The sequence below is a fragment of the Bacillus rossius genome (genome assembly GCF_032445375.1).
Source record: "Bacillus rossius redtenbacheri isolate Brsri chromosome 4 unlocalized genomic scaffold, Brsri_v3 Brsri_v3_scf4_2, whole genome shotgun sequence".
NCBI classification, from domain to species: Eukaryota; Metazoa; Arthropoda; class Insecta; order Phasmatodea; family Bacillidae; genus Bacillus; species Bacillus rossius.
The window spans coordinates 259972-286566 of NW_026962011.1; the positions used below are offsets into that span (position 1 = coordinate 259972).

The 26595-nt window shown below is 37.3% G+C and overlaps 1 protein-coding gene across 4 annotated transcripts in view; it reads right to left on the bottom strand.

The window, feature by feature from the left end:
* LOC134541952 (protein hobbit) overlaps positions 1-26595 on the bottom strand; it is a 440842-nt gene that overhangs the window by 177083 nt on the left and 237164 nt on the right. For all 4 annotated transcript variants that reach the window (XM_063385710.1, XM_063385709.1, XM_063385711.1 and 1 more), the window contains one exon: positions 24504-24646. In XM_063385710.1, coding sequence (XP_063241780.1) covers positions 24504-24646 — 143 coding nt within the window. The remainder of the gene's footprint in view (positions 1-24503; positions 24647-26595) is intronic.

Consider the following 26595-nt stretch of genomic DNA (forward strand, 5'->3'; position numbering starts at 1 on the left):
CAACCTGTCAAATTACCAATATTCACTGACAATGTGTTGATATTGCCAAGTACAAGGCGTTTTTTTAGGTGACTCGAATTGCATACGCTATAGAGACGTACCTCACCTTAAAAAGCACACATTTGGTTAAAATACAAAATATCAGATTTGTTTTGTTAGAGGTTTCTGCTCCATGTACAGCCCTGTCAAATTACCAATATTCACTGACATGTGTGGTTTTAGCCAAATTCAAGGCATTTTTTAAGGTGACTCGAATTGCATACCCTATAGAGACTTACCTCACCTTAAAAAGCACACATTTGAGTAAAATACAAAATATCAGATTGGTTTTGACAGAGGTTTCTGCTCCATATACAGACCTGTCAAATTACCAATATTCACTGACATAGTGTGGATATTGCCAACTTCAAGACCTTTTTTAAGGTGACTCGAATTGCATACCCTATAGAGACGTACCTCACCTTAAAAAGCACACATTTGAGTAAAATAAAGCATATCAGATTGGTTTTGACAGAGGTTTCTGCTCCATATACAGCCCTGTCAAATTACCAATATTCACTGACAATGTGTTGATATTGCCAAGTTCAAGGCGTTTTTTTTATGTGACTCGAATTGCGTACCCTATAGAGACGTACCTCACCTTAAAAAGCACAAATTTAGGTAAAATACTAATATCAGATTCGTTTTGACACAGGTTTCTGCTTTAAGTACAGCCCTATCAAATTACCAATATTCACTGACAATGTGTGGATATAGCCAAATTCAAGGCATTTCTTAAGGTGACACGAATTGCGTACCCTATAGAGACGTACCTCACCTTAAAAAGCACACATTTAAGTAAAATATAGAATATCAGATTGGATTTGACAGAGGTTTCTGATCCATATACAGACCTGTCAAATTACCTATATTCACTGACAATGTGTTGATATTGCCAAGTTCAAGGCGTTTTTTTTAAGTGACTCGAATTGCGTACCCTATAGAGACGTACCTCACCTTAAAAAGTAATAATTTAGGTAAAATACAAAATATCAGATTCCTTTTGACAGAGGTTTCTGCTCCATGTACAGCCCTGTCAAATTACCAATATTCACTGACAATGTGTGGATATAGCCAAATTAAGGCATATTTTAAGGTTACTCGAATTGCGTACCCTATAGAGACGTACCTCACCTTAAAAAGCACAAATTTAGGTAAAATACAAAATATCAGATTCGATTTGACAGAGGTTTCTGCTCCATGTACAGCCCTGTCAAATTACCAATATTCACTGACAATGTGTTGATATTGCCAAGTTCAAGGCGTTTTCTTTGGGTGACTCGAATTGCGTACGATATAGACACGTACTTCACCTTAAAAAGCACACATTTGAGTAAAATATAGCATATCAGATTGGTTTTGAAATAGGTTTCTGCTCCATGTACAGCCCTGTCATATTAGCAAATTTCACTACCAATGTTTCAAAATCGCCAAGTTCAAGACGTTTTTTAAGGTGACTGGAATTGCGTATCCTATAGAGAAGAACCTAACCTTAAAAAGCACACATTTGAATAAAATATAGCATACCAGATTCGTTTTGACAGAGGTTTCTGCTCCATGTACAGCCCTGTCAAATTACCAATATTCACTGACATGTGTGGATATATCCAAGTTCAAGGCATTTTGTAAGGTGTCTCGAATTGCGTACCCTATAGAGACGTACCTCACCTTAAAAAGCACAAATTTAAGTAAAATACAGAACATCAGATTGAATTTGACGGAGGTTTCTGCTCCATATACAGCCCTGTCAAATTACCAATATTCACTGACAATGTGTTTTATTGCCAAGTTCAAGGCGTTTTTTTTATGTGACTCGAATTGCGTACCCTATAGAGACGTACCTCACCTTAAAAAGCACACATTTGAGTAAAATATACCATATTAGATTCGTTTTGACAGAGGTTTCTGCTGCATATACAGTTCAGTAAAATAAGCAATATTCACTACAAATGTTTCGAAATCACCAAGTGCAAGGCGTTTTTTAAGGTGACTCGAATTGCGTACCCTATAGAGACGTACTTCATCTTAAAAAGCACACATTTGAGTAAAATATACCATATTAGATTCGTTTTGACAGAGGTTTCTGCTGCATATACAGTTCAGTACAATAAGCAATATTCACTATCAATGTTTTGAAATCGCCAAATTAGAGGCATTTTTCAAGGTGACTCGAATTGCGTACCCTATAGAGACGTACCTCACCTTAAAAAGCACAAATTTAAGTAAAATACAAAATATCAGATTCGTTTTGACAGAGGTTTCTGCTCCATGTACAGCCCTGTCAAATTACCAATATTCACTGACATGTGTGGATATATCCAAGTTCAAGGCATTTTGTAAGGTGTCTCGAATTGCGTACCCTATAGAGACGTACCTCACCTTGAAAAGCACAAATTTAAGTAAAATACAAAATATCAGATTCGTTTTGACAGAGGTTTCTGCTGCATATACAGTTCAGTAAAATAAGCAATATTCACTACAAATATTTCGAAATCACCAAGTGCAAGGCGTTTTTTAAGGTGACTCGAATTGCGTACCCTATAGAGACGTACTTCATCTTAAAAAACACACATTTGAGTAAAATATAGCATATTAGATTCGTTTTCACAGAGGTTTCTGCTCCATGTACAGCCATGTCAAATTAGCAAAATTCGCTACCAATGTTTCGAAATCGCTAAGTTCAAGACGTTTTTTTAAGGTGACTCGAATTGCGTACCCTATAGGGACGTACCTCACCTTAAAAAGCACACATTTGAGTAAATAAAGCATATCAGATTCGTTTTGACAGAGGTTTCTGCTCCATGTACAGCCCTGTCAAATTACCAATATCCACTGACATAGTGTGGATATTGCCAACTTCAAGGCCTTTTTTAAGGTGACTCGAATGGTGTAACCTATAGAGTATTACCTCACCTTAAAAAGCACACATTTGAGTAAAATAAAGCATATCAGATTCGTTTTGACAGAGGTTTCTGCTCCATGTACAGTCCAATAAAATTAGCAACTTTCACTACCAATGTTTCGAAATCGCCAAGTTCAAGACGTTTTTTAAGGTGACTCGAATTGCGTACCCTATAGAGACGTACCTCACCTTAAATAGCTCACATTTGAGTGAAAACAAATTTCAGATTCGATTTGACAGAGGTTTCTCCTCCATGTACAGCCCTGTCAAATGACCAATATTCACTGACAATGTGTGGATATAGCCAAATTCAAGGCATTTCTTAAGGTGACTCGAATTGCGTACCCTATAGAGGCGTACCTCACCTTAAAAAGCACACATTTGAGTAAAATATACCATATTAGATTCGTTTTGACAGAGGTTTCTGCTGCATATACAGTTCAGTACAATAAGCAATATTCACTATCAATGTTTTGAAATCGCCAAATTAGAGGCATTTTTCAAGGTGACTCGAATTGCGTACCCTATAGAGACGTACCTCACCTTAAAAAGCACAAATTTAAGTAAAATACAAAATATCAGATTCGTTTTGACAGAGGTTTCTGCTCCATGTACAGCCCTGTCAAATTACCAATATTCACTGACATGTGTGGATATATCCAAGTTCAAGGCATTTTGTAAGGTGTCTCGAATTGCGTACCCTATAGAGACGTACCTCACCTTGAAAAGCACAAATTTAAGTAAAATACAAAATATCAGATTCGTTTTGACAGAGGTTTCTGCTGCATATACAGTTCAGTAAAATAAGCAATATTCACTACAAATGTTTCGAAATCACCAAGTGCAAGGCGTTTTTTAAGGTGACTCTAATTGCATACCCTATAGAGACGTACTTCATCTTAAAAAACACACATTTGAGTAAAATATAGCATATTAGATTCGTTTTCACAGAGGTTTCTGCTCCATGTACAGCCATGTCAAATTAGCAAAATTCGCTACCAATGTTTCGAAATCGCTAAGTTCAAGACGTTTTTTTAAGGTGACTCGAATTGCGTACCCTATAGGGACGTACCTCACCTTAAAAAGCACACATTTGAGTAAATAAAGCATATCAGATTCGTTTTGACAGAGGTTTCTGCTCCATGTACAGCCCTGTCAAATTACCAATATCCACTGACATAGTGTGGATATTGCCAACTTCAAGGCCTTTTTTAAGGTGACTCGAATGGTGTAACCTATAGAGTATTACCTCACCTTAAAAAGCACACATTTGAGTAAAATAAAGCATATCAGATTCGTTTTGACAGAGGTTTCTGCTCCATGTACAGTCCAATAAAATTAGCAATTTTCACTACCAATGTTTCGAAATCGCCAAGTTCAAGACGTTTTTTAAGGTGACTCGAATTGCGTACCCTATAGAGACGTACCTCACCTTAAATAGCACACATTTGAGTGAAAACAAATTTCAGATTCGATTTGACAGAGGTTTCTCCTCCATGTACAGCCCTGTCAAATGACCAATATTCACTGACAATGTGTGGATATAGCCAACTTCAAGGCGTTTTTTAAGGTGACTCGAATTGCGTAACCTATAGAGACGTACCTCACCTTAAGAAGCACACATTTGAGTAAAATAAAGCATATCAGATTCGTTTTGACAGAGGTTTCTGCTCCATGTACAGCCCTATCAAATTACCAATATTCACTGACATTGTGTGGATATTGCCAACTTCAAGGCGTTTTTTAAGGTGACTCGAATAATGTACCCTACAGAGACTAACCTCACCTTAAATAGCACACATTTGAGTAAATTATAGCATATATAGAATCTTTTTGACAGAGGTTTCTGCTCCATGTACAGCCCTGTCAAATTACCAATATCCACTGACATAGTGTGCCTTAAAGTTGGCAATATCAACACATTGTCAGTGGATATTGGTAATTTGACAGGGCTGTACATGGAGCAGAAACCTCTGTCATAACGAATCTGATATGCTTTATTTTACTCAAATGTGTGCTTTTTAAGGTGAGGTACGTCTCTGTAGGGTACGCAATTCGAGTCACCTTAAAAAAACGTCTTGAACTTGGCTATATCCACAGATTGTCAGTGAATATTGGTAATTTGACAGGGCTGTACATGGAGCAGAAAACTCCGTCAAAAAGAATCTGATATTTTGTATTTTACCCAAATGTGTGCTTTTTAAGGTGAGGTACGTCTCTATAGCGTACGCAAATCGAGTCACCTAAAAAAAAGGCCTTGAACTTGGCAATATCAACACATTGTCAGTGAATATTGGTAATTTGACAGGGCTGTACATGGAGCAGAAACCTCTGTCAAAACGAATCTGATATTTTGAATTTTACTCAAATGTGTGCTTTTTAAGGTGAGGTATGTCTCTATAGGGTATGCAATTCGAGTCACCTTAAAACATGCCGTGAATTTGGCTATATCCACAGATTGTCAGTGAATATTGGTAATTTGACAGGGCTGTACATGGAGCAGAAAACTCCGTCAAAACGAATCTGATATTTTGTATTTTACCCAAATGTGTGCTTTTTAAGGTGAGGTACGTCTCTATAGCGTACGCAATTCGAGTCACCTAAAAAAAAGGCCTTGAACTTGGCAATATCAACACATTGTCAGTGAATATTGGTAATTTGACAGGGCTGTATATGGAGCAGAAACCTCTGTCAAAACCAATCTGATATGCTATATTTTACTCAAATGTTAGCTTTTTAAGGCGAAGTACGTCCCTATAGGGTACGAAATTCGAGTAACCTTAAAAAACGTTTTGATCTTGGCGATTTCGAAACATTGGTAGTGAATATTGCTTATTTTACTGAACTGTATAAGCAGCAGAAACCTCTGTCAAAACGAATCTGATATTTTGTATTTTACTCAAATGTGTGCTTTTTAAGGTGAGGTATGTCTCTATAGGGTATGCAATTCGAGTCACCTTAAAAAATGCCTTGAATTTGGCTATATCCACACATTGTCAGTGAACATTAGTAATATGACAGGCTGTACATGAAACAGAAACCTCTGTCAAAACGAATCTGATATGCTATATTTTACTCAAATGTGTGCTTTTTAAGGTGAGGTACGTTTCTATAGGGTACGAAATTCGAGTAACCTTAAAAAACGTCTTGAATTTGGCAATTTCGAAACATTGGTAGTGAATATTGCTAATTTTATTGGACTGTATATGCAGCAGAAACGTCTGTCAAAACGAATCTGATATGCTATATATTACTCAAATGTGTGCTTTTTAAGGTGAGGTACGTCTCTATAGGTTACGCAATTCGAGTCACCTTAAAAAAGGCCTTGAAGTTGGCAATATCCACACTATATCAATGGATATTGGTAATTTGACAGCGCTGTACATGGAGCAGAAACCTCTGTCAAAACGAATCTGATAAACTATATTATACTCAAATGTAGGCTTTTTAAGGTGAGGTATGTCTCTATAGGTTACGCCATTCGATTCTCTTAAAAAAAGGCCTTGAAGTTGGCAATATCCACATATTGTCAGTGGATATTGGTAATTTGACAGGGCTGTACATGGAGCAGAAACCTCTGTCATAACGAATCTGATATGCTTTATTTTACTCAAATGTGTGCTTTTTAAGGTGAGGTACGTCTCTATAAGGTACGCAATTCGAGTCACCTTAAAAAAACGTCTTGAACTTAGCGATTTCGAAACATTGGTAGCGAATTTTGCTAATTTGACAGGGCTGTACATGGAGCAGAAACCTCTGTGAAAACGAATCTAATAACCTATATTTTACTCAAATGTGTGCTTTTTAATATGAGGTACGTCTCTATAGGGTATGCAATTCGAGTCACCTTAAAAAATGTCTTGACTTAGCGATTTTGAAACATTGGTAGTGAATATTGCTAATTTGACAGGGCTGTACATGAAGCAGAAACCTCTGTGAAAACGAATCTAATATGCTATATTTTACTCAAATGTGTGCTTTTTAAGTTGAGGTACGTCTCTATAGGGTACGCAATTCGAGTCACCTTATAAATGCCTTGAACTTGCCAATTGTCAGTGAATATTCGTAATTTGACAGGGCTGTACATGAAGCAGAAACTTTTGTCAAAACGAATCTGATATGCTATATTTTATTCAAATGTGTTCTTTTTAAGGTAAGGTCCGTCTTTGTAGGGTAAGCAATTCGTGTCACCTTAAAAAACGCCTTGAACTTGGCAATATCAACACATTGTCAGTGAATATTGGTAATTTGACAGGGCTGTACATGGAGCAGAAACCTCTGTCAAAACGAATTTGATACGCTATATTTTACTCAAATGGTTGCTATTTAAGGTGAGGTACGTCTCTATAGGGTACGCAATTCGAGACACTTAAAAAAACGCCTTGAACTTGGTAATATCAACACTATGTCAGTGAATATTGGTAATTTGACAGGGCTGTACATGGAGCAAAAGTCCTGTCAAAACAAATGTGATATGCTAGATTTTACACAAATCTGTGCCTTTTAAGGTGAGGTACGTCTCTATAGTGTACGCAATTCAAGTCCCTTAAAAAACGCCTTGAACTTGGCAATATCCACACTATGTCAGTGAATATTAATAATTTGACAGGGCTGTACATGGAGCAGATACCTCTGTCAAAACGAATCTGATATTTTGTATTTTACTCAAATGTGTGCTTTTTAAGGTGAGGTAAGTCTCTATAGGGTATGCAATTCGAGTCACCTTAAAAAATGCCTTGAATTTGGCTAAAACCACACATTGTCAGTGAATATTGGTAATTTGACAGGGCTGTACATGGAGCAGAAACCTCTAACAAAACAAATCTGATATTTTGTATTTTAACCAAATGTGTGCTTTTTAAGGTGAGGTACGTCTCTATAGCGTATGCAATTCGAGTCACCTAAAAAAACGCCTTGTACTTGGCAATATCAACACATTGTCAGTGAATATTGGTAATTTGACAGGGTTGCATATGGAGCAGAAACCTCTGTCAAAACCAATCTAATATGCTATATTTTACTCAAATGTGTGCTATTTAAGGTGAGGTACGTCTCTATAGGGTACGCAATTCAAGTCCCTTAAAAAACGTCTTGAACTTGGATATATCCACACAATGTCAGTGAATATTGGTAATTTGACAGGGCTGTACGTGGAGCAGAAACCTCTGTTAAAACGTATCTGAAATGCTATATTTTACTTCAAAGTGGTCTATTTAAGGTGAGGTACGTCTCTATAGGGTACGCAATTAGAGTCACCTTAAAAAACACCTTGAACTTGGAAATATCAACACATTGTTAGTGAATATTGGTAATTTGACAGGGCTGTACATGGAGCAGATACCTCTGTCAAAACGAGTCTGACATTCTATATTTTACTCAAATGTGTGCTTTTTAAGGTGTGGTACGTCTCTGTAGGGTACGCAATTAGAGTCACCTTAAAAAACACCTTGAACTTGGCAATATCAACACATTGTCAGTGAATATTGGTAATTTGACAGGGCTGTACATGGAGCAGAAACCTCTAACAAAACGAATCTGATATTTTGTATTTTAACCAAATGTGTGCTTTTTAAGGTTAGGTACGGGTTTATAGCGTACGCAATTCGAGTCACCTAAAAAAAACGCCTTGTACTTGGCAATATCAACACATTGTCAGTGAATATTGGGAATTTGACAGGGCTGTATATGGAGCAGAAACCTCTGTCAAAACCAATCTAATATGCTATATTTTACTCAAATGTGTGCTATTTAAGGTGAGGTACGTCTCTATAGGGTACGCAATTCAAGTCCCTTAAAAAACGTCTTGAACTTGGATATATCCACACAATGTCAGTGAATATTGGTAATTTGACAGGGCTGTACATGGAGCAGAAACCTCTGTTAAAACGAATCTGATATGCTATATTTTACTTCAAAGTGGTCTATTTAAGGTGAGGTACGTCTCCATAGGGTACGCAATTAGAGTCACCTTAAAAAACACCTTGAACTTGGCAATATCAACTCATTGTCAGTGAATATTGGTAATTTGACAGGGCTGTACATGAGGCAGAAACCCCTGTCAATACGAATCTGATATGCTATATTTTACTCAAATGCGGTCTATTTAAGGTGAGGAACGTCCCTATAGGGTAGGCAATTGGAGTCACCTTAAAAAACGTCTTCAACATGGCGATTTCGAAACATTGGTAGTGAATTTTGCTAATTTGATAGGGCTGTACATGGAGCAGAAACCTCTGTCAAAACGAATCTGATATGCTTTATTTTAATCAAATGTGTGCTTTTTAAGATGAGGTACGTCTCTGTAGGGTACGCAATTCGAGTCACCTTAAAAAACGCCTTGAACTCGGCAATATTAACACATTGTCAGTGAATATTGGTAATTCGACAGGGCTGTACATGGAGCAGAAAATCCTGTCAAAACAAATGTGATATGCTATATTTTACACAAATCTGTGCCTTTTAAGGTGAGGTACGTCTCTATACGGTACGCAATTCGAGTCACCTTAAAAAACGGCTTGAACTTGGCAATATCAACACATAGTCAGTGAATATTGGTAATTTGACAGGGCTGTACATGAAGCAGAAACCTCAGTCAAAACGAATCTGATTTGCTATATTTTATTCAAATGTGTGCTTTTTATGGTGAGGTACGTCTCTGTAGGGTAAGCAATTCGAGTCACCTTAAATAACGCCTTGAACATGGCGATATCAACACATTGTCAGTGAATATTGGTAATTTGACAGGGCTGTACATGAAGCAGAAACCTCTGTCAAAACGAATCTGATATTCTATATTTTACTCAAATGTATGCTTTTTACGTTGAGGTACGTCTTTATAGGGTACGCAATTCGAGTCACCTTATAAATGCCTTGAACTTGGCAATATCAACACATTGTCAGTGAATATTGGTAATTTGACAAGGCTGTACATGGAGCAGAAACCTTTGTCAAAACGAATCTGATATGCTATATTTTATTCAAATGTGTGCTTTTTAAGATGAGTTCCGTCTTTGTAGGGTAAGCAATTCGTGTCACCTTAAAAAAACGCCTTTAACTTGGCAATATCAACACATTGTCAGTGAATATTGGTAATTTGACAGGGCTGTACATGGAGCAGAGACCTCTGTCAAAACGAATTTGATACGCTATATTTTACTCAAATGGTTGCTATTTAAGGTGAGGTTCGTCTCTATAGGGTACGCAATTCGAGACACTTAAAAAAACGCCTTGAACTTGGTAATATCAACACTATGTCAGTGAATATTGGTAATTTGACAGGGCTGTACATGAAGCAAAAATCCTGTCAAAACAAATGTGATATGCTATATTTTACACAAATCTGTGCCTTTAAAGGTGAGGTACGTCTCTATACGGTACGCAATTCGAGTCACCTTAAAAAAGGCTTGAACTTGGCAATATCAACACATTGTCAGAAAATATTGGTAATTTGACAGGGCTGTACATGGACCAGAAATCTCTGTCAAAACGAATCTGATATGCTATATTTTATTCAAATGTGTGCTTTTTAAGGTGAGGTACTACTCTGTAGGGTAAGAAATTCGAGTCACCTTAAAAAACGCCTTGAACAAGGCAATATCAACACATTGTCAGTAAATAGTGGTAATTTGACAGGGCTGTACATGGAGCAGAAACCTCTGTCAAAACGAATCTGATAGGCAATAGTTTACTCAAATGTGTGATATTTAAGGTGAGGTACGTCTCTATAGGGTTCGCAATTCGAGTCACCTTAAAAAACGCCTTGAACTTGGCAATATCCACACTATGTCAGTGAATATTAATAAATAAACAGGGCTGTACATGGAGCAGAAGCCTCTGTCAAAACGAATCTGATATTTTGTATTTTAACCAAATGTGTGCTTTTTAAGGTGAGGTACGTCTCTATAGCGTACGCAATTGGAGTCACCTAAAAAAAACGCCTTGTACTTGGCAATATCAACACATTGTCAGTGAATATTGGTAATTTGACAGGGCTGTATATGGAGCAGAAACCTCTGTCAAAACCAATCTAATATGCTATATTTTACTCAAATGTGTACTATTTAAGGTGAGGTACGTCTCTATAGGGTACGCAATTCAAGTCCCTTAAAAAACGTCTTGAACTTGGATATATCCACACAATGTCAGTGAATATTGGTAATTTGACAGGGCTGTACATGGAGCAGAAACCTCTGTTAAAACGAATCTGATATGCTATATTTTACTCAAAAGTGGTCTATTTAAGGTGAGGTACGTCTCTATAGGGTACGCAATTCGAGACACCTTAAATAATACCTTGAACTTGGATATACCCACACATGTCAGTGATTATTGGTAATTTTTAAGGGCTGTACATTGAGCAGAAACCTCTGTCAAAACGAATCTGATATGCTATATTTTACTCAAATGTGTGCATTTTAAGGTGAGGTACGTCTCTATAGGGTACGCAATTCGAGTCACCTTAAAAAATGCCTTGAATTTGGCTATATCCACATATTGTCAGTGAATATTGGTAATTTGACACGGCTGTACATGGAGCAGAAACCTCCGTCAAATTCAATCTGATGTTCTGTATTTTACTTAAATTTGTGCTTTTTAAGGTAAGGTACGTCTTTATAGGGTACGCAATTCGAGACACCTTACAAAATGCCTTGAACTTGGATATATCCACACATGTCAGTGAATATTGGTAATTTGACAGGGCTGTACATGGAGCAGAAACCACTGTCAAAACGAATCTGATATGCTATATTTTATTCAAATGTGTGCTATTTAATGTTATGTTCTTCTCTATAGGATACGCAATTCCAGTCACCTTAAAAAACGTCTGGAACTTGGCAATATCAACACATTGTCAGTGAATATTGGTAATTTGACAGGGCTGTACATGGAGCAGAAACCTGTCAAAACGAATCTGATACGCTATATTTTACTCAAATGTGGTCTATTTAAGGTGAGGTACGTCTCAATAGGGTACGCCATTCGAGACACTTAAAAAACGCCTTGAACTTGGCAATATCAACACTATGTCAGTGAATATTGGTAATATGACAGGGATGTACATGGATCAGAAACCTCTGTCAAAACGAATCTGATATGCTATATTTTACTCAAATGTGTGCTTTTTAAGGTGAAGTATGTCTCAATAGGGTCTGCAATTCGAGTCGCCTTAAAAAATGCCTTGAATTTGGCTATATCCACACATTGTCAGTGAATATTGGTAATTTGACAGGGCTGTATATGGAGCAGAAACATCTGTCAAAACAAATCTGATATGCTAAATTTTACTCAAATAGGTGCTTTTTAAGGTAAGGTACGTCTCTATAGGGTACGCAATTCGAGTCACCTTAAAAAAACGCCTTAAATGACGCATTAATAACACATTGTCAGTATATATTGGTAATTTGACAGGGCTGTATATGGAGCAGAAACCTCTGTAAAAACAAATCTGATATTTTTTTATTTTACTCAAATGTGTGCTATTTAAGGTGAGGTACGTCTCTATAGGGTACGCAATTCGAGTCACCTTAAAAAATGTCTTGACTTAGCGATTTTGAAACATTGGTAGTGAATATTGCTAATTTGACAGGGCTGTACATGAAGCAGAAACCTCTGTGAAAACGAATCTAATATGCTATATTTTACTCAAATGTGTGCTTTTTAAGTTGAGGTACGTCTCTATAGGGTACGCAATTCGAGTCACCTTATAAATGCCTTGAACTTGCCAATATCAACACATTGTCAGTGAATATTCGTAATTTGACAGGGCTGTACATGAAGCAGAAACTTTTGTCAAAACGAATCTGATATGCTATATTTTATTCAAATGTGTGCTTTTTAAGGTAAGGTCCGTCTTTGTAGGGTAAGCAATTCGTGTCACCTTAAAAAACGCCTTGAACTTGGCAATATCAACACATTGTCAGTAAATATTGGTAATTTGACAGGGCTGTACATGGAGCAGAAACCTCTGTCAAAACGAATTTGATACGCTATATTTTACTCAAATGGTTGCTATTTAAGGTGAGGTACGTCTCTATAGGGTACGCAATTCGAGACACTTAAAAAAACCCCTTGAACTTGGTAATATCAACACTATGTCAGTGAATATTGGTAATTTGACAGGGCTGTACATGGAGCAAAAGTCCTGTCAAAACAAATGTGATATGCTAGATTTTACACAAATCTGTGCCTTTTACAGTGAGGTACGTCTCTATACGGTACGCCATTCGAGTCACCTTAAAAAACGGCTTGAACTTGGCAATATCAACACATTGTCAGAAAAAATTGGTAATTTGACAGGGCTGTACATGGACCAGAAACCTCTGTCAAAACGAATCTGATATGCTATATTTTATTCAAATGTGTGCTTTTTAAGGTGAGGTACGACTCTGTAGGGTAAGCAATGCGAGTCACCTTAAAAAACGCCTTGAACATGGAAATATCAACACATTGTCAGTGAATATTGGTAAATTGACAGGGCTGTACATGGAGAAGAAACCTCTGTCAAAACGCATCTGATATGCAATAGTTTACTCAAATGTGTGATATTCAAGGTGAGGTACGTCTCTATAGGGTTCGCAATTCGAGTCACCTTAAAAAACGCCTTGAACTTGGCAATATCCACACTATGTCAGTGAATATTAATAATTTGACAGGGCTGTACATGGAGCAGATACCTCTGTCAAAACGAATATGATATTTTGTATTTTACTCAAATGTGTGCTTTTTAAGGTGAGGTAAGTCTCTATAGGGTATGCAATTCGAGTCACCTTAAAAAATGCCTTGAATTTGGCTAAAACCACACATTGTCAGTGAATATTGGTAATTTGACAGGGCTGTACATGGAGCAGAAACCTCTAACAAAACGAATCTGATATTTTGTATTTTAACCAAATGTGTGCTTTTTAAGGTGAGGTACGTCTCTATAGCGTACGCAATTCGAGTCACCTAATAAAACGCCTTGTACTTGGCAATATCAACACATTGTCAGTGAATATTGGTAATTTGACAGGGTTGCATATGGAGCAGAAACCTCTGTCAAAACCAATCTACTGTAGGGCCGCGACGTCTTGGCGTGTCGTTTTGCGGGGAAGCAGGGAAGAGTAAATGAGAGGGGAAGCAGCTGCGCGCGCACATCAGCCGCTATGCGGTTCATAGCAAAAACATCAGGTGCCACGCTCTCAGTCTGAAGTGAACAATGGAGCCCGACGCAGGATGTTCAAGATACAATAAAGTAATACATAGTGGGGAGAGGGAAATTATAAGTAGTGTAATCCAGTGTTGTGATGAAGAAGCTGCCAACAAATGTCTGCTAGTACCTCTAACAAATGTAACCGAAAGAGCTGCGCGATACACAGGTATAAGCCAAAGATCAGTTTCGCGCATCCGAAAACACAACAGAGAGACGCCAAATAAAAAACAAACAACAACATTATAAGTTTTTCAACGCATTCCCCGTAATTTCACCCGCGGTTTGTTTGTTTTGCATTTGGCAATTTTCCAAACTTTCTGCACCGCTTGTTAGAATATTTTTTATCTACAAGTGTAGCCGATATTGCTACACATTATATTGCATTATATTACATTATACACATTATATATTGCATTATATATTTTATGATATATATGATTTTACTATATATATTAATGTATATTATATTAATACATTATTTATTTACAATTTATATGTTTTTATATATATATATATATATATATATATATATATCACTCCTTTATTTGACCGTTAAACAGCCTCTCATGTTTAATTATTCATTTCAAGCCAAAAAAAAAAAAAACTGGGAAACGTTTGTTGTCAGTTGATGACTTTGATAGAAGAGTGATCAGAGACACTAGCCACGAATTTTATGCAGTAAAAAAACGACAAAAAAGGAAACTACTGCCAGTTTTGAAAGAAAAAATCGGATGGAGTTAGGGAAAGACATCGCTGCGTAAAATACTCAAAGAAATGGGTTTTGTGTGGAAAAGAAGCCAAAATAAGCGAATTCTTCTTCTCGAAAGATCTGACGTTGCTTGGCGATCACAGTACCTGACTCAGATGAAACAGTGCAGGGAGGCTGGGAAGAAGATATTTGACATGGATGAATCCTGGGTTGACACTAATTTAACCTTTCAGTAATGTTGGCAAAAGAAAGGTGACGTTGAAGGTGTAGGTAATGGCAACAGCAAATGCAGCGCACAGACTGATAGTTAGTTGTAAGCGCTGGTTCTACGCAAGGCTTCCTTCCCGGAGCCTCTCTTGTTTATAAAGCAAGCACAACAGGGAACTATAAAATACGCGAGGATGGTTTGTTATAAATATGGTTTTCGGCCCCCTCTAAATGACTAAAATGGTTCTTTCAGAGTGCTGTTATGGAAAAAATACCAACCCGTGTGCATAAAAGTGGTAAGGTTCTTGAAGTGCGTGAAAGTGTCATGTCGATCGTCTTCACATTTCAGCCAAACCAAATGGAAAAGTAAGCATCAGCGAGGGAGTTACATGCAAGTCTTAATTAATTGTGTTTCCTACAGCAACCCACAGTTACAAATTTAGTTCTTAACTTTAAAGAATTGTATAGCTATGTTTAACTATGTTTAACTAAGCTGCCCAGTAGAGCAAATGGTGCACTACCTTTAAATAATAAATTACCGTAAAGCATTATCGCATCTTTGTATCATTAAGATCTGCGCTGTGTTGCACCGTACGTGAGATTGTTCTCGACCAATGTTTTCGGAACGGCATGAAGACTTCCAGGCCGTTGTTATCTGCAGAGCAGACAAGGCGGGACGTGTCGATTACAAGGTCGCTGAGCTCTAGGGAGTCGACCCGCCAAGACGTCGCGGCCCTACTATAATATGCTATATTTTACTCAAATGTGTGCTATTTAAGGTGAGGTACGTCTCTATAGGGTACGCAATTCAAGTCCCTTAAAAAACGTCTTGAACTTGGATATATCCACACAATGTCAGTGAATATTGGTAATTTGACAGGGCTGTACGTGGAGCAGAAACCTCTGTTAAAACGTATCTGAAATGCTATATTTTACTTCAAAGTGGTCTATTTAAGGTGAGGTACGTCTCTATAGGGTACGCAATTAGAGTCACCTTAAAAAACACCTTGAACTTGGAAATATCAACACATTGTTAGTGAATATTGGTAATTAAACAGGGATGTACATGGAGCAGATACCTCTGTCAAAACGAGTCTGACATTCTATATTTTACTCAAATGTGTGCTTTTTAAGGTGTGGTACGTCTCTGTAGGGTACGCAATTAGAGTCACCTTAAAAAACACCTTGAACTTGGCAATATCAACACATTGTCAGTGAATATTGGTAATTTGACAGGGCTGTACATGGAGCAGAAACCTCTAACAAAACGAATCTGATATTTTGTATTTTAACCAAATGTGTGCTTTTTAAGGTGAGGTACGTCTTTATAGCGTACGCAATTCGAGTCACCTAAAAAAAACGCCTTGTACTTGGCAATATCAACACATTGTCAGTGAATATTGGGAATTTGACAGGGCTGTATATGGAGCAGAAACCTCTGTCAAAACCAATCTAATATGCTATATTTTACTCAAATGTGTGCTATTTAAGGTGAGGTACGTCTCTATAGGGTACGCAATTCAAGTCCCTTAAAAAACGTCTTGAACTTGGATATATCCACACAATGTCAGTGAATATTGGTAATTTGACAGGGCTGTACATGGAGCAGAAACCTCTGTTAAAACGAATCTGATATGCTATATTTTACTTCAAAGTGGTCTATTTAAGGTGAGGTACGTCTCCATAGGGTACGCAATTAGAGTCACCTTAAAAAACACCTTGAACTTGGCAATATCAACTCATTGTCAGTGAATATTGGTAATTTGACAGGGCTGTACATAAGGCAGAAACCCCTGTCAATACGAATCTGATATGCTATATTTTACTCAAATGCGGTCTATTTAAGGTGAGGAACGTCCCTATAGGGTAGGCAATTGGAGTCACCTTAAAAAACGTCTTCAACATGGCGATTTCGAAACATTGGTAGTGAATTTTGCTAATTTGATAGGGCTGTACATGGAGCAGAAACCTCTGTCAAAACGAATCTGATATGCTTTATTTTACTCAAATGTGTGCTTTTTAAGATGAGGTACGTCTCTATAGGGTACGCAATTCGAGTCACCTTAAAAAACGCCTTGAACTCGGCAATATTAACACATTGTCAGTGAATATTGGTAATTCGACAGGGCTGTACATGGAGCAGAAAATCCTGTCAAAACAAATGTGATATGCTATATTTTACACAAATCTGTGCCTTTTAAGGTGAGGTACGTCTCTATACGGTACGCAATTCGAGTCACCTTAAAAAACGGCTTGAACTTGGCAATATCAACACATAGTCAGTGAATATTGGTAATTTGACAGGGCTGTACATGAAGCAGAAACCTCAGTCAAAACGAATCTGATATGCTATATTTTATTCAAAAGTGTGCTTTTTATGGTGAGGTACGTCTCTGTAGGGTAAGCAATTCGAGTCACCTTAAATAACGCCTTGAACATGGCGATATCAACACATTGTCAGTGAATATTGGTAATTTGACAGGGCTGTACATGAAGCAGAAACCTCTGTCAAAACGAATCTGATATTCTATATTTTATTCAAATGTATGCTTTTTAAGTTGAGGTACGTCTTTATAGGGTACGCAATTCGAGTCACCTTATAAATGTCTTGAACTTGGCAATATCAACACATTGTCAGTGAATATTGGTAATTTGACAAGGCTGTACATGGAGCAGAAACCTTTGTCAAAACGAATCTGATATGCTATATTTTATTCAAATGTGTGCTTTTTAAGGTGAGTTCCGTCTTTGTAGGGTAAGCAATTCGTGTCACCTTAAAAAAGCCTTTAACTTGGCAATATCAACACATTGTCAGTGAATATTGGTAATTTGACAGGGCTGTACATGGAGCAGAGACCTCTGTCAAAACGAATTTGATACGCTATATTTTACTCAAATGGTTGCTATTTAAGGTGAGGTTCGTCTCTATAGGGTACGCAATTCGAGACACTTAAAAAAACGCCTTGAACTTGGTAATATCAACACTATGTCAGTGAATATTGGTAATTTGACAGGGCTGTACATGGAGCAAAAATCCTGTCAAAACAAATGTGATATGCTATATTTTACACAAATCTGTGCCTTTAAAGGTGAGGTACGTCTCTATACGGTACGCAATTCGAGTCACCTTAAAAAAGGCTTGAACTTGGCAATATCAACACATTGTCAGAAAATATTGGTAATTTGACAGGGCTGTACATGGACCAGAAATCTCTGTCAAAACGAATCTGATATGCTATATTTTATTCAAATGTGTGCTTTTTAAGGTGAGGTACTACTCTGTAGGGTAAGAAATTCGAGTCACCTTAAAAAACGCCTTGAACAAGGCAATATCAACACATTGTCAGTAAATATTGGTAATTTGACAGGGCTGTACATGGAGCAGAAACCTCTGTCAAAACGAATCTGATATGCAATAGTTTACTCAAATGTGTGATATTTAAGGTGAGGTACGTCTCTATAGGGTTCGCAATTCGAGTCACCTTAAAAAACGCCTTGAACTTGGCAATATCCACACTATGTCAGTGAATATTAATAATTAAACAGGGCTGTACATGGAGCAGAAGCCTCTGTCAAAACGAAACTGATATTTTGTATTTTAACCCAATTTTTGCTTTTTAAGGTGAGGTACGTCTCTATAGCGTACGCAATTGGAGTCACCTAAAAAAAACGCCTTGTACTTGGCAATATCAACACATTGTCAGTGAATATTGGTAATTTGACAGGGCTGTATATGGAGCAGAAACCTCTGTCAAAACCAATCTAATATGCTATATTTTACTCAAATGTGTACTATTTAAGGTGAGGTACGTCTCTATAGGGTACGCAATTCAAGTCCCTTAAAAAACGTCTTGAACTTGGATATATCCACACAATGTCAGTGAATATTGGTAATTTGACAGGGCTGTACATGGAGCAGAAACCTCTGTTAAAACGAATCTGATATGCTATATTTTACTCAAAAGTGGTCTATTTAAGGTGAGGTACGTCTCTATAGGGTACGCAATTCGAGACACCTTAAAAAATACCTTGAACTTGGATATACCCACACATGTCAGTGATTATTGGTAATTTGTAAGGGCTGTACATTGAGCAGAAACCTCTGTCAAAACGAATCTGATATGCTATATTTTACTCAAATGTGTGCTTTTTAAGGTGAGGTACGTCTCTATAGGGTACGCAATTCGAGTCACCTTAAAAAATGCCTTGAATTTGGCTATATCCACATATTGTCAGTGAATATTGGTAATTTGACACAGCTGTACATGGAGCAGAAACCTCCGTCAAATTCAATCTGATGTTCTGTATTTTACTTAAATTTGTGCTTTTAAAGGTAAGGTACGTCTTTATAGGGTACGCAATTCGAGACACCTTACAAAATGCCTTGAACTTGGATATATCCACACATGTCAGTGAATATTGGTAATTTGACAGGGCTGTACATGGAGCAGAAACCACTGTCAAAACGAATCTGATATGCTATATTTTATTCAAATGTGTGCTATTTAATGTTAGGTTCTTCTCTATAGGATACGCAATTCCAGTCACCTTAAAAAACGTCTGGAACTTGGCAATATCAACACATTGTCAGTGAATATTGGTAATTTGACAGGGCTGTACATGGAGCAGAAACCTGTCAAAACGAATCTGATACGCTATATTTTACTCAAATGTGGTCTATTTAAGGTGAGGTACGTCTCAATAGGGTACGCCATTCGAGACACTTAAAAAAACGCCTTGAACTTGGCAGTATCAACACTATGTCAGTGAATATTGGTAATATGACTGGGATGTACATGGATCAGAAACCTCTGTCAAAACGAATCTGATATGCTATATTTTACTCAAATGTGTGCCTTTTAAGGTGAGGTACGTCTCTATACGGTACGCAATACGAGTCACCTTAAAAAACGGCTTGAACTTGGCAATATCAACACATAGTCAGTGAATATTGGTAATTTGACAGGGCTGTACATGGAGCAGAAACCTCTGTCAAAACGAATCTGATATGCTATGTTTTATTCAAATGTGTGCTTTTTAAGGTGAGGTACGTCTCTGTAGGGTAAGCAATTCGAGTAACCATAAAAAACGCCTTGAACATGGCAATATCAACACATTGTCAGTGAATATTGGTAATTTGACAGGGCTGTACTTGGAGCAGAAACCTCTGCTAAACGAATCTGATATGCAATAGTTTACTCAAATGTGTGCTTTTTAAGGTGAGGTACGTCTCTATAGGGTACGCGATTCGAGTCACCTTAAAAACGCCTTGAACTTGGCGATTTCGAAACATTGGTAGTGAATATTGCTAATTTTACTGGTCTGTATATGCAGCAGAAACCTCTGTCAAAACCAATCTGATATGATATATTTTACTCAAATGTGTGCTATTTAAGGTGAGGTACGTCTCTATAGGGTACGCAATTCGAGTCACCTTAAAAAACGCCTTGAACTTGGAAATATCAACACATTGTCAGTGAATATTGGTAATTTGACAGGGCTGTACATGGAGCAGAAACCTCTGTCAAAACGAATCTGATATTCTATATTTTACTCAAACGTGTGCTTTTTAAGGTGAGGTACGTCTCTATAGGGTACGCAATTCGAGTCACCTGAAAAAACGACTTGAACTTGGCAATATCCACACTATGTCAGTGAATATTGGTAATTTGATAGGGCTGTACATGGAGCAGAAACCTCTGTCAAAACGAATCTGATAAGCTTTATTTTACTCAAATGTGTGCTTTTTAAGGTGAGGTACGTCTCTATAGGTAAAGCAATTCGAGTCACCTAAAAAACGCCTTGATGTTGGCTATATCCACACATTGTCAGTGAATATTGGTAATTTGACAGGGCTGTACATGGAGGAGAAACCTCTGTCAAAACGAATCTGATATTTTGTTTTTACTCAAATGTGTGCTTTTTAAGGTGAGGTACGTCTCTATAGGGTACGCAATTCGAGTCACCTTAAAAAACGCCTTGAACTTGGCAATATCCACACAATGTCAGTGAATATTGGTAATTTGACAGGGCTGTACATGGAGCAGAAACCTCTGTCAAAACGAATCTGATATGCTATATCTTACTCAAATGGTTGATATTTAAGGTGAGGTACGTCTCTGTAGGGTATGCAATTCGAGTCACCTTAAAAAACGCCTTGAACTTGGCAATATCCACACTATGTCAGTGAATATTGGTAATTTGATAGGGCTGTACATGGAGCAGAAACCTCTGTCAAAACGAATCTGATATGCTTTATTTTACTCAAATGTGTGCTTTTTAAGGTTAGGTACGTCTCTATAGGTTACGCAATTCGAGTCACCTTAAAAAACGCCTTGAAGTTGGCTATATCCACACATTGTCAGTGAATATTGGTAATTTGACAGGGCTGTACATGGAGGAGAAACCTCTGTCAAAACGAATCTGATATTTTGTATTTTACTCAAATGTGTGCATTTTAAGGTGAGGTACCTCTCTATAGGGTACGTAATTCGAGTCACCTTAAATAACTTCTTGAACTCGCCGATTTCGACAATTTGACAGTGATAATTGCTTACTAAACTGTTCTCTATATGGTGCAGTAAACTTTTTAACATGTATTTTATATACCCCGTTCCCCCGGTTTTATAATTATATTAATATTTTTTTGAAGTGTTTATAATTATTTAGTTTGTTTATAATAAATTTTCCTTGTTAAATACATATTTACCATATAATTTCCTTATGTCCTTCTTGCAGAGAAGCCCTGGATCATTTTTGTTCGGTTTTATCTCGGTGTACTATAATTATGGTACACTTTGTAAAAGGAATCTGAGATTCGAATCTAACTTCACCTCGGTCTGTTTTCTTGGAAGAAGGCTGCTTATCAGAAGAAACTTTAGAAATTTTTTCGGGTGGTTCTGGGTCATCTGGGTCGTCATTATCTTTTCTCCATTTGTAAAACTTAAACGACGTAAGCCTGCTCATCGCAAATCACCTCAAGAACAATAATATTGTAAACGTAACGTAAGAAGTGTGGTCATAGAAATTTGCATCGGAAAAAAGAAAAACCGAGAAATAATGATGGCTGCCTCGACTACACTAGTCAACTTAGAACCGTACTGTAAAATTTACTGGACCAGTAATTTTAATACACAAGATTAAATTAATATTTCAGTACATGACTGTTATAACTAAAAAGGCCAAAGAAAATAAATACATCCCAGTAATTTAAAATACGTAATTTACGTAATCATTTCCTACCGCATTTGTCTTGTGTTAACTTTATCACGTTAGTTTTGCCGAAATACGAGAGTTCTCGTACATGCGCTTTAGTTTAACATATGGGGTACGCAATCTTAGATTATTTTACAGCACTTCTCGTACACGCACTATAGTTAAAGGTATAATATACAATACCTTTGGCATTTGTACAATTATTTATATTATGTAGTACGAGAAATGCTTACAAAATTCTCTAAAGTAAACAAAAAACAAAGCGCGCCTATATGCGAGTTATGTGACGATTAATAATTTTATATTTATTTTGACTGCGCTTGAAACTGTTGAGGCGACATTTATGCAATAAAAGTCGGAATATTACAAGTAATGGAATTTTGATGTGCTGTTTTGTGCATGGTCTCAAATGGGGGTTAGAAAATTAGAAAAACATAATTTTTTTTAAACGAACATTCGGTTTTTCGAATATATTTTAAGAGGTTTCGAACCGAACCGAACTGAACGTAAGGGTTCGGTTCGGTTCGAAATTTTCGAACTTCGCCCAGCACTACAATTTTTAATTACTACGTAAAACTCTTAAAAACCCACCTCGAATCCCACCTCGGATCCGACGAATCCTCGAATCCATAGGATTCTGTATATTCGTCAAATCCAAGATTCGAAAACCCCATTTCTAGTTTATTGTGTAAAATTATGTGGTAAAAGGTGAAATTGTAAATGAAATATGTGTGTCTTTGTTTGTCGATTGGGTTTGTTATTACTTAAATGAACCTTTGGGCCAAAGAGTTGTATGTTAAAATGAGTTTGTTCCACTTGCTGTATTGATGGGTAATTAATAGCTTTAGTGTGTGTTATTATTCTTCAATTTGATGGCAAGGCATGATCACCTATTCGTAAATGCCATGAAATGTGATTCTCAATTGTTTGAAAGAGTTGTGAAGCTTTAATATGTATCGCAGTGTACTGTAATGAAAAGATGTGTCCCTGTATTTATCATATTTATAAAGTTCCCTTTAATAGAACTGTCGTTTGATAGCAAACAACAACATTCTCGGATTGAGCCTTCCTCCTGGATCGCTGCTCCTATCTTCTATCAAGAAAATGGAAGGCCTAATTGGGTCATGCCAAAACCTGCTCATTGTGTTTATAATTTGTTTAGTTTGTTTAATTTATCCTTACCAGGTTCAACAGCAAGTGAAATAAGGACATACTTAGTTCTAAATTTATAAAATTTATGTAATGTTTAATTATGTTAATTATGTTCATGCTAACATAAAATTATAGTAGGTTATGTGTGAATTTCAGTTTGGCTTAATAATTGTTTCACAACTAAATGAGCAAGGGTAGTTCACAGAGAGAAAACCGGGGTTTTCCTGAATTTCTAAAATCAGTCAAATATTAACTGTGAAAAATTCGAAACGAGAGATTTTCCATGTCACCCGAAAAATTTGGCAAATGTGGAACCTCTCTCTGAACACCCTACAACTAAATTAAGTTGATCAGACAAAGGGGTTCCCTCAAATGGCACATGAAAGGTAAATAGTAATGATACAGGAAATTAACCAAAAATTAGAACAAAGCATAAGAAATCAAATGCTAAAACACTGAAAGAATGGAACAGGGTACGGAAAGAATGGATAAAAAACTATCAGACAAAACCGGAAACTGCAGAAAACCAGCAGGGTACATACAACTCAAGCTGAATACTGCATTTTCCTTCCATAGTAAAGCAGGATGGAAACATGCTTAAAGCCAACAAAGGCGAAAAACCCTCTCACAAAATAGTTTTATGTACACATCAACAACCACCCCCTCCCCTAGCTACAACTTCCGGAATCCAACTGGCCATCAATACATTCCAGCATCCAATTTGCCTCAGCTAGCGTAAACACAAAACTGTCGTCCTGAAGACCGGATAAAAAAAAACCAAGATCCTTCTCCACACTCTTTCTGAACAAGGTAAGAAAAATAAGATTGTTTAAAAAGATATAAATTTATAAATCAAACACATAGCACCAAAACATTTCCATGATCTCTAATAATCTGTTTTGACAATTTTAACTAACCAAACCATTTCTCAGTATTAAAAAAATCTCCTGGACTTTATAAAAGCAGAAAAAAAAACTGTACAATTGGGGTTTTCCAATTTACCACGGTACATATTCTTAAATAGTAGAAAAACTGCCGTAGTAATGTGTGTATAGATGGAAATGCTAGCCGAGCCAGGCATCAAGACTCACCTCTTTTCCAGCTTCCTCCGGCAGAGCGCTCTTCAGCCAAATCTCTGCATCGTTGAGATCACAGTTCATATAAACGATAGTCCACTCAGCTCGTGGTCGGCGCTTCAGCACACCTGCCACTGGCACCAGGGTCAACAGGTGTTCTGCAACACAATCATTCTCCGCTGCACCGAGGTGTTTCCTTCGTTGCCCGCTCACCCAGCTTCGACATGCCACGGCCCGGGGAGAAGGGAGAGGAAGAAGCACTGCCTCCCTTCCCAGAGGAGTCTCGGTAGTTCATGGCCACTCAGCAGCACTGAGCTGGGCGTATGTTGGGATGGTGACCGTGCAGCTGTCTGCTCCTGGGTGCTAGTAGAGATAGACGGCTGTTGCCACAGCCCGTCGGGAAGGGAGGAAGGATGACGACAAGTGAACTGGCATCAGGTGGTATTTGTGTGCATGACACGCGTCAAACACTTCCTTGTTACAGACAGCATAAAGAATATTATTACCTTGGCCCCATACATCTATTATACCAATTAACACACAAAAAGAAAGAAGCGGAAAGAAAGCACATTTGAGATATCACAATGATTGGTTTTTGAAATTTACTTGCTGTGTCACAAATCTTAGAATTTCTGTATGACATATCCTAAAATGTTGATCTCAAATGTTTAAAAATGTAAAATGTTTGGTTTTCTGTGAGGTGTAGCATAGGGAATGTTTAACATTGTTTCAATGTATTGAAGCAGTCTTTCCGACCTAAAAGACTTTGGGCGGATGTCGACCCCCCTCTCCACACCCACCCCTCTGTATTTGACATACTTTTTTTGTTGTTCTTTTGTACTTAGCTTTCCCCTCTTGTGCATCTGTGCAGGCGCAGAGGTGCTCCGCAGGGAATAAATACAATTCTTTCCTGGGTCACTGCTAAGTCTGGCTTCATATTTGTAAGCCTAATTAATGTGTGACATGCGGCAACGACAGCGTCCAACTTGGTATGGTCAATGAAACTGTAAGTACCGATCGTCAATTATGCGCTGGGTACAAGGTGGTTGTAACTCTTAATGTAATATTGTAACTTCAGTGTATTCTTTACTATCATATTTCAAATAATCTTTTGGCAGCGACTTAGAAAATTATGATCAGGCTTAATTTATTTGTGTACTGTTACACGTTTACGTACTGTTTTCTGGTGGTGATGAACATGTTAGGCCATGCCAAGTTGGGGCAAGTCCCGCATGCTTGATGCTGCCTTAACATATCCATATTCAGGTGTCTACCAGATCTAGTAAATTAAATTCCCTGATTTTTCCAGATTTCCAGGTCTAAAACTGAATTTTTCCAGGTTTTCTTTAACACAATTACGACATTCCAAGAAACTGAAAAAAAAACTGCATAATATTACATTGACGGGTTTCAAAGTATTTCAACTTACTTAAATTAGTAAAAAAATTACCTTCTTCCAAACGAGGCCAAAGTGACTCAATTGATGGCAAATAAAACATGCTGCTACAAATATTTCACACACTTCCTTTTGCAAAAAAACATTAGTAAAAGGAAGCTCCCATCAATTTCGCAGTGACTCAACTTTTGCGTCTATTGCACTTACTTCAGAACGAGCCAAATCCAACATTCGAGCCTTCTTCAACTGCAATGCCTTGATCTCCTCTTCAACTCTTCTTTTTTCTGCCTTCTTCTTGTCTGTAGCTTCCTTTTCTTTTTGTTTTGTTTGCAGGGCTTCCTTACACCTACAACTAGCATTTCTTACATACTGTAACATGGACTTGGTGATATCAACATGCTCTACACCTCCAGAACGTTGAACAAAGTCATACATCTGTCTTTGTGCGATCAGTATTTCTTCCTGCAAGTTTTCAGTCAGCTGATTAGAATTCACTGAAAATCCTCTTTCCAATGATGCATTTCCATGGGAAAGTACCAACACCATCCTCACAAACTTTAGAAGGCCTGTTTTGGCAGCTACTGTATGTGCCTTAAGAATGAGCATCCACAAGTGATCAAGAAAAAGACGAGAACAGTTCTGCAGAATCTTGCGAGGAACATACCAACTGATATGATCACTCAATGTTATCAGCTTCTTGTCCTGATAGCC